General features: G+C 34.6%; 1 protein-coding gene across 8 annotated transcripts in view; it reads right to left on the bottom strand.

Moving 5' to 3' along the window:
- Positions 1-250: 250 nt before the first annotated feature.
- LOC106784441 (teneurin-m) overlaps positions 251-11,196 on the bottom strand; it is a 299,650-nt gene continuing 288,704 nt past the window's right edge. For 6 of the 8 annotated variants that reach the window (XM_014743974.1, XM_014743976.1, XM_014743975.1 and 3 more), the window contains 6 exons: positions 10,251-10,277; positions 7,692-7,908; positions 6,747-7,582; positions 4,338-6,640; positions 3,242-3,995; positions 251-3,161 (listed from right to left, as the gene is read on the bottom strand). In XM_014743974.1, the coding sequence (XP_014599460.1) occupies positions 1,673-3,161; positions 3,242-3,995; positions 4,338-6,640; positions 6,747-7,582; positions 7,692-7,908; positions 10,251-10,277 (5,626 nt within the window). In that variant the 3' untranslated portion in view covers positions 251-1,672. The remainder of the gene's footprint in view (positions 3,162-3,241; positions 3,996-4,337; positions 6,641-6,746; positions 7,583-7,691; positions 7,909-10,250; positions 10,278-11,196) is intronic. The other 2 variants (XM_014743973.1, XM_014743978.1) reach the window with 1 other exon arrangement.

Raw genomic sequence — 11,196 nt, 5'->3', positions numbered from 1 at the left:
ATCTGTCTGTCTCTGTTCTTTTTTTCTTTCTCTTTCTCTCTCTCTCTCTCTCTTTTTATCTTTCCGTTTCTTTCTTTCTAATACACATAATTATTATTATTATTATTATTATTAGTATATATATTACGCCATGTTAAAAATATCTGACGTTCGTAATGACGTCAGCGGTAGTACCTTTTTCTTCCGCATAATTTCCTTTCTTGTTTTTTTCTTTTTTCATCTTATTTTAAATTCCTCCTTTATCTTTTTCTTTTTTTTTTTTTTTTCATTTCCCATCGTCAATTCTGCTCGTATCATCATCGTTTGTTAGTTCGTTTGTTAATTTTTTATCTTCCTTCTTCCGTTCTTTTTTTTTTTCTTTTCATTTCTTTTTTTTTTTCTTCTTCTTAATTATATCGGACGAACACAAGTGTCTCTCGCGATTTTAAATACTAATTACGTCGGAATAATCGGGAGTGAGGGGGAGGGGGGCGAGAGTGTAGTAGTATACACAACACATGTTTGTTTGTTTGTTTTTTTTTACACGTATTTAAAAATCCTGTGGGATGACAGACACATAGGAAACACCATCGAAATTTTCTAAAACGCGATCGACGTTAGTTTATTATTTATTTGTTTGTTTGTTTGTTGGTATGTATGTTTGTTATTTTGCGAAATGATTTTTTTTATCCTCGTTCGTGTTCTTTTTGTTTTTTTTTTTTTTCTAACTCTTTTAATTCTTATCATCGTCACGATCTCTTTATCACGCACTCGTTAATTTATTTATCTTCGAGAGATATTTTCATTCCTCACGGACGGCACCTTGAAAGTATATGCGTAACTACTCTTCGTTCGATTTGAAAAAAAATAAAAAAAAAAAAAAAAAAAAAAAAAAAAAAATAAAAAGAGAGAAAAAACTTTGAACCATCATCTTCAACTGCAATCATAACTGTACACAATAATATCCCCTCTTTCCTCTTTCTCGTTATCAATATTATTATTATTAATTATTTATTATTTATTATTATTATTATTATTTTATTATTATTATTATTCATTTGTTATTCATTTATTATTCATTATTATTATTATTTCCAAAACGAATTTGTGTCATCAACAGCAACGAGAAGAGAATAATAATATAATCGTATAAAGAATACAAATTTATATAACGTGCTTCTTTTTTTTTTCTTTCCCTCCTTTTCTTTTCTCATATAAGGTAATAATTAATTAATCAATTAATTAATTAATTAACCCTAATATTTGTTGAAGACTTATTCTTTTTGGGTTTGGGGGTGGGGGATTAGAAAAGGATTATAATAGATAATCCCCAAATCCCATCATTTCTTTCGATCCTTCAAAAATTTATCTATTCACTTTATCGTTCATATTTTATTTTCATTTTCTTTTTCCTCCTCCTCCTCCTCCTCCTTCTCCTCTTGTTCTAAGTTCGAGTGCGTTGAGAAGAGATAGCGAGATAGATCAGATAATATCATCTCGAGTAATAGTAGTAGTAGTAATAGTAGTAGTAGTAGTAGTATTATAATCCATTTTCAATTATTTGCCACCACACACACTTTATATTTTATAAATCTCATACGCGGAAAATAAAAAAAGAAAAAAGTAATGAGATTCACGCGGGCACGCGAATCAAGTCCCAAAGGATTTCCCGAGCACGCGTAGTCCTTTCGAATCACGAGTCGTGTCTGTGGCTTCTGCTACGTCTGTTGCCGCTCTTTCGTCTTTTCCTTTTGGTATCCCGAGTGAATGCAACGTTACCAGGATCGTCGGCTAATTGTGGATACCTGTGTACACTGTGTATGTCGACACCTTCGTAACCATCAACAGTACCACGATTCAAAAGCTCATCCTTTTCTTCTTTGGACCAGTCGCCTCTACCTTGAAAACCGGCCATAACTAATTGCTTTTCTATTTCCCATGCTCTTTCAACGGCACGTTTGTGGGCGTGTTTTAATATCCTGTGCCTTTCTTGTTCAGGATCAGCACCGTATTTGATAACAACGGCTGCGTCTGGATTATGTAATCTCAGTTCTTTCCACGTTCCTGCACCGTGTTCGGTTGTTTCATGTGTCGACACATTGAACATACCACCGAGTCGTTGTAGTTCTTCCATGTCGTCTCTTATCTTCAAAGCATTGTCTTTGACGAAATAAAACACGTCTTGATCGTGAACGCTGAAGTGTAACGGTAAGAAATAAGAATTGTTGAATACTGATGTAACAACATCTTGGACTACGGTGTTAACACCATCCACTACGCTAACCAATGCTCTACCACCTACTCTGGATACTAAGATTCCTTCACCGAATACTGCACGACGGTGTGCTACTCGTGGCAAAAGATTCCTTGTTTTGGGTTCCAATTTTAATAATGGTTTTGGTACGAAACCTAAATCTGAGAATTTCTCGTGTACCCTATTGACGATGCATTGCAATCCTGACATTACACCGAAGTCTGGTGTTAATTGTGGCGAAGTTATTGTTGCGCTTGGTTGGTAAACCATTTGTTTAGTGTACTCGGAACCTAACATCGATGATATATCGTAACCATATAGTTTAAGCCAACTGGCCAAGTCTGTCATGTATTCGACGTTCTGTTTGAAATTGATGGGATCGTTATTACGGAAACGATAGATGAAGATATCCGTTGGGGTTGTCAACTCGTTAGCCATTTGTTCCCATGCCGGTGTCATCCATTGTCCTACGGTTGGGTCGTACAATCTCTTGTTCAGATAAATCAATTTCGTATTGGGATCGAACAATCCACCATGGAAATCGATCGGCAAGTAAAAATCTGGATTGGTATCCTTAATGATCTTTCCGAACGGTGTACGACGCATTTCCTTGATGAGATTTCCATTTGTATCGAACAATGCCAAAGGTGAACCATTTTGATCAGTTGCTACGTAAAACCTTTGCTCGGATGTTTCAACAGTCATCAAGAAATCTCTTTGATCGTAGAGGAATCGGAAGGTCTTTGATGATTTCGGGAAATGTACGTGCGTTATCAAATCCGGTGTTTTTGGATTAGCATAAAAGAATTGAGTTATGTTTTCCCTGTCGTCGTTCCAAGATACAAGCCTACCACGATCATCGTAGAAGTACCAGATCTGGAATTTCTTATGTTCCGATGCGTGAATCAATTGACCCCTCGAGTTGTATCTATTGAAATGATACCAAATGTTAGAATGCTATTTGATCTTATTAGAATAAACGATGATTTTATATTATTAGAAACTTACCTGTATTTGTGTTCTCCTCGAATAACAACGAATCCTCGACCATCGTATGAATTGAATTCCACGTCGCCGTATTGAACAACTCGATCACCGCTATCATAACCTAAGACAATTTTTTCACTGTGTTCGGTAACACCAACGATATTACCGTTCTCATCGTACGCATATTGCCAGTTGTTATCCGTGTCTGCTACTTCGAGTACGTGACTATCAGCGTTGTACGTGATCTTATCCATTCTGGACCACTCCTTCTTTTCTAACGATTCCTTACCGATCATCAATTTTCTCATTTTAATACGATTTCTATTATCATATTCCAATTCCATTCTGAATACGTCCAAAGATCTGATATTCATAAGAACTGTTTTTATTCGGCCGTGATCGTCGTAATCGGTGACGGTGAAGAATTGTTTACTACTATCTTGCATGACCGATCTATTAAATATATTCCTATAAATTCTTAGATCACCAACTCCTTCCAATACGCCAAGATTTTGATTGTATTTCAATCGCAATTGAGGAAGTTGTTTCCCATTGATGTCAACCTCGATACCAGATATACGAGCATTTCCATCGTATTGATATCGATAATGCGCATTGTCCATGCCACTTTTACTTCCAAATTTGATCTTTTCATCTTTGACTATTCCCGCGTGATACTTGTACTCAATACGCATCTCGAAATTAGGCTCATTGATATCAATGCTACGAACTAGACTTGTTGTTTCTTGATATGTGTAATGTATCGATGATAAACCTGAAAATTAAAAGAAATTTCATTTATTTCGGTTCATTATTACGATTCCTGATTGGGACACGAATTTGGGTATTTCGTTTTTCGAATAATTACTCTAATTTTTGAGCTATCCAGTACCCTTGGGTCAATTTTGTACTCGATTTTGTACACTTATAATATTTTATTTAAAATATTATTTTTATACAAATCTTTAGCTTTCCAATAAACATTTGGTAAATCTTTTAATAACTATTTCGCAAACATGAATTTTTTCTTGGGGGATAATATTAAATAACAATTCGTTTCCAATTTAAATTTAGATTTTTCGAAATTGTATACGGGTGTCTCTTAGTAAAAACTTACCTGCTAAAGTGGTTTCCAATTTTCCTGTGTGATCGTAAACGTATGCCACTTTACCACTCTGATGCGGGTAAACCTTGGCAAGTATTTGTCCATCGTCGTTGTATAAAATTTCGTAGGGGTGTCGATTCATGGGTGAATAATATTGATACTTGTAGAATCCTAGAGATGTCTGAAGTGAGAATGCATGAATGTGTCCTCGTGGTGTTGTAAGAGATTGAAGTGCACCAGCTTCGTCGTATTGTAACAAATAATCACTTCCACGTGGTGTTGTAACTTTTAATGGTAAGCTACTGAACATATCTTTGAACGCATAAACCATAGAAGTACCATCGCTATATTTAATTTCGTATAATCTGCCAGCTCTGTCAAAACCATAAGTTTCGCTAATGTCACCCCAAGTCCAACTGGTTAGCCTACTGAATCGATCATATTCTAATTCAACAACAGCAAATACGCCATCCGTAGGACCCCACTTTAATGGCCGTGAAGTTCTATCGTAGGTTATGTTCAATAATTCGACTCGATCATCCATGAAAACGGCAACGGTATTGGTCTCCCTTTCGTATTCCAATGATAATAAGATTTCACCGTTAACTCGAAGTTTACGACCGACTTGTGCCACAGCTCTGTTACGGCTCCTGCTACCAGGTATTTTTCTCAAGAAATAACGCCATTCGAATCTGTTAGCCAAATCACCGGCAATTTCTGTTCTTTGTTTAGCCAATACGGGATAACTTTCGCCAAGAAGTGGTTCGATTTCGGCTAAAATCGAATAAGGCATCGTATCCGTGCTAACGGTATGAGCCCAAGGTGTAACCATTCTGACGGAACCATCAGGAAGAACTGTTGTTCTTTGTTCAGCTTCGCCAACCTTCGTAACAACTGAAGAACCTTTGATCAACATCGAGACAGGTTTTCTATTGTTTTGTCCTATCTTAACGATAGCTCCTTTAAGACTAAGATCAAAGGTTAGACTGATCATTTTACCGGTAGGTGTAACCACGCTTGTCAATCTACCAAATTCATCATAATCATATACATAACCGCGGCCAGTACTATCAAGCTTGTTGGCTAGAAGTCCAGCGGGACCGTGATAATTGAACGTTACGTTGTAATTATCCGGTGTACTGAATTCGTGTAACATCCACATCCTAGTCATTCTTAATCTACATTTCTGTCCTTTGGTATTCTCAATGGAAGTTACTTGATTACTATAGTCGCGTAAAAGGAAGATTTTATTTCCAGCTGCATCCGTGACGGTACTTAATTTGCCATTGCTGCTGTTAACGTTGTAAGTGAATAGATATACCGTTTCACCGGTTAAAATATTTTTCGTAGCAATGTGTTGACCGAATCTATTGAAAACGTAAATCTCTTGAGTATCTGGTGAATAAATTTCATATTCCCTGGCGTCGCTGGCATCCGGTATGCTTGCCGTGACCGAACGTATTCTATAATTAGCCTGATCACCGATATGTACGACACCGTCGGGTGAAACAGCGATAGACGATATCGTGTTGAATTTAGAAGTGGATGCTAGATAATGATCGGTTTCGAAACAGTCACAGCCACGTTCAAGACAATTGCATTTCGATTCTGCACCGGCGTAAGGTGAAATCTTGCCATCCGTGCCGATCACTCTGACACGATTTATACGTTGTGAATCACTCTCAGCGATGTAAAGGTTTCCAGATGGGCTAAAGGCTATACTCTGAGGCATCACCAAAGTGGCATGAGTGGCTAGTTCCGTGTCAAAGGATGACAAAGGTGATGCGCAATGCAACGGACGACCAGCTACAACTTTGACACGACCATCCGGAGCCAATTGAAGTACCATGTGATCGTCGACCATGTGTAAAGAATTGTCGAGTGGATTGATCGCTAATTCAGTTGGCCAACGTAAATGAACCTCCTCGACGTTTAAAGTACCCTCGCAAGGAATCGGTTTCCATTGTGATTTGTGCATGTGATTACCAATCACCGTACTTATTATTCCGTCTCTATCGACCATTCGTATATTTGTACCATCGGCAAAGTAAAGAACGTTGTCTATTGATACCGCCACACCTTTTGGATATGCCAATTTAGCGTCTTTAGCTAATGCACTATCTCCGCAATGTGCTTCGTCACCTGGAAGACAACGTTCTCCGGATCCAACAACGGTATCCCAATTGTGATCTGGATCAGAGTAATCGTTAGTATCGCGTACACGAAGTATCTGATGAGATTCTGGATCGGAAACGTATAGGATACCATCCAGGGGACTTATAGCGATGTGATATCGATAAGAGACTCTTGTTGCACTGTAAACAAAAAAAAAGAAACATAGATTTATTATTAACAAATATTCATATTTAATAATACATTTATTTGATTTGATAGTATGAGTTATATAAGTTTAATACTTACTTTAATCTAAGAACAGTCTTGACAGTTCCATCTACCAAGATTTTCCTAACCAAATTAAAGTCACCGACGTAAATGGAACCGTCCGGTGCAGTTGCAAGTGCGACCGGTGCGAGTAAACGTTGTTTCCAAGCTTCCCCGTCACAATCGTAACAATCCAAAGGTCTCTGATGACCATCTCCCATGGTAGTAAGAATGACCCTAGGTTTGTGCTTCAAATATATGTTGGAACCATCACCCTTTTGTAAAATACCCTCATGGAAATTATATCTATGATGAATATCTAGATTCCAACCGCCAACGTCGGATATTGCCATGTCGTGGCCGCTAAGTTTAGTGGTTTGTACATCCCAAATGATGTCTTTGCAATCGCTATACTCGTAACCAACCTTAACCATGGCAGTGGTAACGCCATAAACGCGTTGACGATAAACGTTCAATCGATTCCATGGATACGTATACTTGATCACCGGATCAGCCTCGAATGTCCTCTCGTAAAGGATACCTTCGATCGAGATTCTCAGATGTACTAGACTTAGCGTAGGTGGTATAGTTTCCGGTGTCAATTGGACTTGTATCGTCGATAAATAACCTCCCACTCTCGAGCTGTGATATACAAGATTTAAACCGGTTCCGGGTATTTGCAAACTTTCCTGTATAGCTTGGTATTCAGCTAAGATGGCGCTTTTATCAGGACAAGCACCCTGGAGACCTTGTTTCCACGTAGCCAACACGAGTGGTTTCATCAAATCGTAATCGTGAGCTGCGCATGCGTGGGGCACGTGAACCGGTGGTTTTTCTTCAGCCGTACTCATTATTATTTTGTCGATTATAACCACCTATAATAATGAAATATAATAAAGGAATATTAATTTACATTGGATATTATTTTTAAAACATCAATGATCTAACTTATATCTTTTTGTTTTATTTTTTTCATTTGCTTACCTCATTCCATGGGACAAAGACGATATGACTTTGCGCCTTGAAAGGTGACCTGCCAAACTGCAAGGTCACTGCACCACCCCCGTTCACCAGTAAATCGAACCAACCGTCGTCTCTCGTCAGGGTAAACCCTTCCAAGGGTGTACTCGTGCTAACGCGTACTCCCATTAGTCCCGTACCAAGGTGCGTGACTACTCGACCACGTATTACTGCAGACCGACTGTTAGAGAATAATAATGTTAACGATTTTAACTATTTTCTATTATTCTAGTTATATCATAACAAAACAAAAAAATAATAATATAATACGTCTAAACTAATGGTGATTACTCTTTCAATGTGCTTTCCTTCTTACACTACCATTAATAAAAAAGCATTACTCTCTCTAAGTACTAATTCTAAATTTCAAATTCTACTACAGAGTGTTTACTTTGTCATCTTCTCTTACTTCGTTCTTTTTTTTTTTTTTTTAAATACGTTTTTTTTCTTTTTTTGGTTTTTCTTTTCAAGTGAATACGTGAATGAGATGATACAGAGGAATGTTCGAAGGATGTTGTCGTTGTTTTAAAATTTAAATGAAATAATTAATTTTTTGAATTTATTAGGTGTACCTTTTTTTTATATATATATTTCTTTTTTTTTTTTAAACAAATACGCGAATCTTGCCATTTTGTTAGTAAATTTAATTGTTGGTACATGAACGTTATAAAATAGTTGGAGATTTTTATTTACGTTCAAATCCGAGTCATATAAAATAATTGTTTATAATATCAAAGAAACATAATTACTTTCTCTTTCTAAACATTTTAATATAATAATTAATAATAATAATATAATTTAAAAGAACGACAAGATCCTTGACGCGAGATCGCTAAAATTATACACCGTGCACATCGCGCAATGCATTGTTTAAAAACTCGACTCGATTCTTACGAATTTCCATACATAATAATAATAATAATAATAATAATAATAATAATAATAATATTAGATACTTTAAATGTTCTTCTTGCTTGTCAGTGCTAAAGAGGAATATAATTGAAAAAAGAGGTATAAAATTCTAAAGGCAGCTTAGAAAAAGTGAGAATGAGATAGAGAAAGAAGGGTTAGACAACAAATCATATTAATAATAACAATAATAATAATAAGAAGAAGAAGAAGAAGAAAAAAAAAATAGAAAATATGTAAATATATAAATACAAAGAGTAAGAGAATAAATAACTCTGGCAAGTATTTCGATTGAAAATTCAGCGATTGCGTGCACACACAACGGGGGGGGGGGTGGTTTCTCGAAAGAAAATGTCATCTCCCGTTCGTGTCACGAAATATTGCGTATATTTTTTCAAACGAGGTTTCACTTGACGCCGGCCATCTTTGTTTTCTAATCAAAGTGCCTCTTTTGCACTGAATAAAGAAAGATAGAAAATTAAAAAAAAAAAAAAGAAAAAATAGAAAAAGATAGAAATAGAAGAAAGAGAGAGATAGAGATAGATAGAAAGAGAAAGAGAGAAACAGATACTTCGAAATCTGCATACCACGTTACATATTTTTCGATTATATTTATCAGATATATATATATATATATATATTTACAAAAACGCACATACATATATATTTCATTCATACAATTCGCATTCATACATTTAGCATACACACCAGCAGAAAGACGTATACATTAATCTCACACATACGTACAAAACGTACATATATTTATTTATACGAGTAACATAAAGTCGGAAGCTCAACGTAAAAGGCACGAAACACAACGTAGGAATATTAAGGTAACTGAACCATGCAACGAGATAGAGTGTAGATATATATATTTAACAATAGGATACAAAGGGGGTTTTTTGAACGGGTTGGTATTATTTTTTTCTTAACATGTGAACTTCGAAAGATCGCACTCGTTTTCTTCCCTTTCTTTTTTTTTTTTTTTTTTTTTTTTTTTTTTTTTTTTTTTTTTTTTTTTCTTATTAAACAATTTCTCATGATGGATGGATGCATTGTCGAATTAATTTCATTTAAATATATTTTTCCATCTCTCTTTCTAAAAAATATATATATATGTATATTTATATTAAACGTTCGATAAAATAATTTTGTAAATTTGTTCGTTTTTAATGAGAAATTTTGTTGACCGAGTGCAATCTTTCTTTAGATTTGGATGCAGGATGTATATACATATGTATTACATACGAGAGATACGAAATGCACAAAAATATTCGTCAAACAGCAGCAGCAACTATTACCGCTTATAAAACGCTACGTAATATTTTGTATTTATTTAATATTTTTTTGTTTGTTTGTTTTATCTCGCAAAAGTTTTTCGTTTTTTGTTCGTTGAATTTCTTTTTCTTTTGTATTTCTTTTTGACAAATCTTTTTTGTAATTTTGTAAAAATCATGTTTGTTTGTTTTGTTTGTTTTTTTTTTTGAATTTTTTTTCGATCGAATAATCCTTTCATTTTAATCTTTCCGTTTTAATTTTTGTTGTTAACGTTTTTTTTTTTTATTGTAATTTTTTTTTTTTTTTGTTCTTCGACGTCTTGCAACTTTTTCTTACCTTGTGTTGAAGTGATTCCAGAACATACTGACCGAGCAGCACGGATAAAACAGAGCCCAGTTAAAATGATGTGATATTTTAAGGTAGGAAATGAAGTAGATTGAAAAAGAGAGAGAGAGAGAGAGAGAGAGAGAATATGATTAAAAAGGAGAAGGAGTGATAGATAGAAAAATTCTTTGTTGATTTGGCTACAATAAATTCGTAAAAATTTTTGTCTAATTTTTATTAACAATTAGAGAAAAATATCGTACGAATTTATTGGCCAATCTGATAGATAAAAATAGTAAGAGAGAGAGAGAGAGAGAGAGAGAGAGAGAAAGAAAGATAAGGCTAGAAGTAAAAATTTATTTAGAATTTTACGTAGAAGGATTGTTTGGATGGAAACTTTAGTTTAGAATTTGGAAAAAATTTATTCTTTTTGTTCCGATCGTTTACGATGAATTTTCGTTTGCAGAGAGATTAAGAATAAAAAAAAAAAAGAAACAAGATAAAAAAGTAATAAATGGACGATGATATTAAAAGTCTTTTTAGTTTTTTTTTGATACGATTTGATTTCGTTTCGTTTTGTTCCGTTTGTTCGGTACCTTCATTATTATGTAATAATAATTTTCTATCGTAGAAAACACAAAAATTCGATGTGAGAGATATTTCTTTAATATATATTTTTTTTTATTTTCTATTGTATATATTTTATTTTATTATATTATATTTTATAATTTTTTTTTTTTGCTGATTTTATGAACACATATTCACATTCACACGAATTTTGCTCGGACGGACATGAGACGACGATAAAAAGGACGAACTTTCGACAATATATCGATATGATTCGAGAGATTTTGTGAGGAACAATTTTTTAAATTAGGATTAAGAATTTTGAAAGGAGGGTGTTAAAAAGAATTGAAAGTTTGATTGAGTTGTCAAAGATTTTGGAATTTAACGAGCG

The sequence above is a fragment of the Polistes canadensis genome, unplaced genomic scaffold (assembly GCF_001313835.1).
Source record: "Polistes canadensis isolate GaletaPanama2010 unplaced genomic scaffold, ASM131383v1 scaffold_35, whole genome shotgun sequence".
Taxonomy (NCBI): Eukaryota; Metazoa; Arthropoda; class Insecta; order Hymenoptera; family Vespidae; genus Polistes; species Polistes canadensis.
The sequence above is the reverse complement of the archived record's forward strand: the minus strand, read 5'-3'. Positions and strand labels throughout refer to the sequence as shown.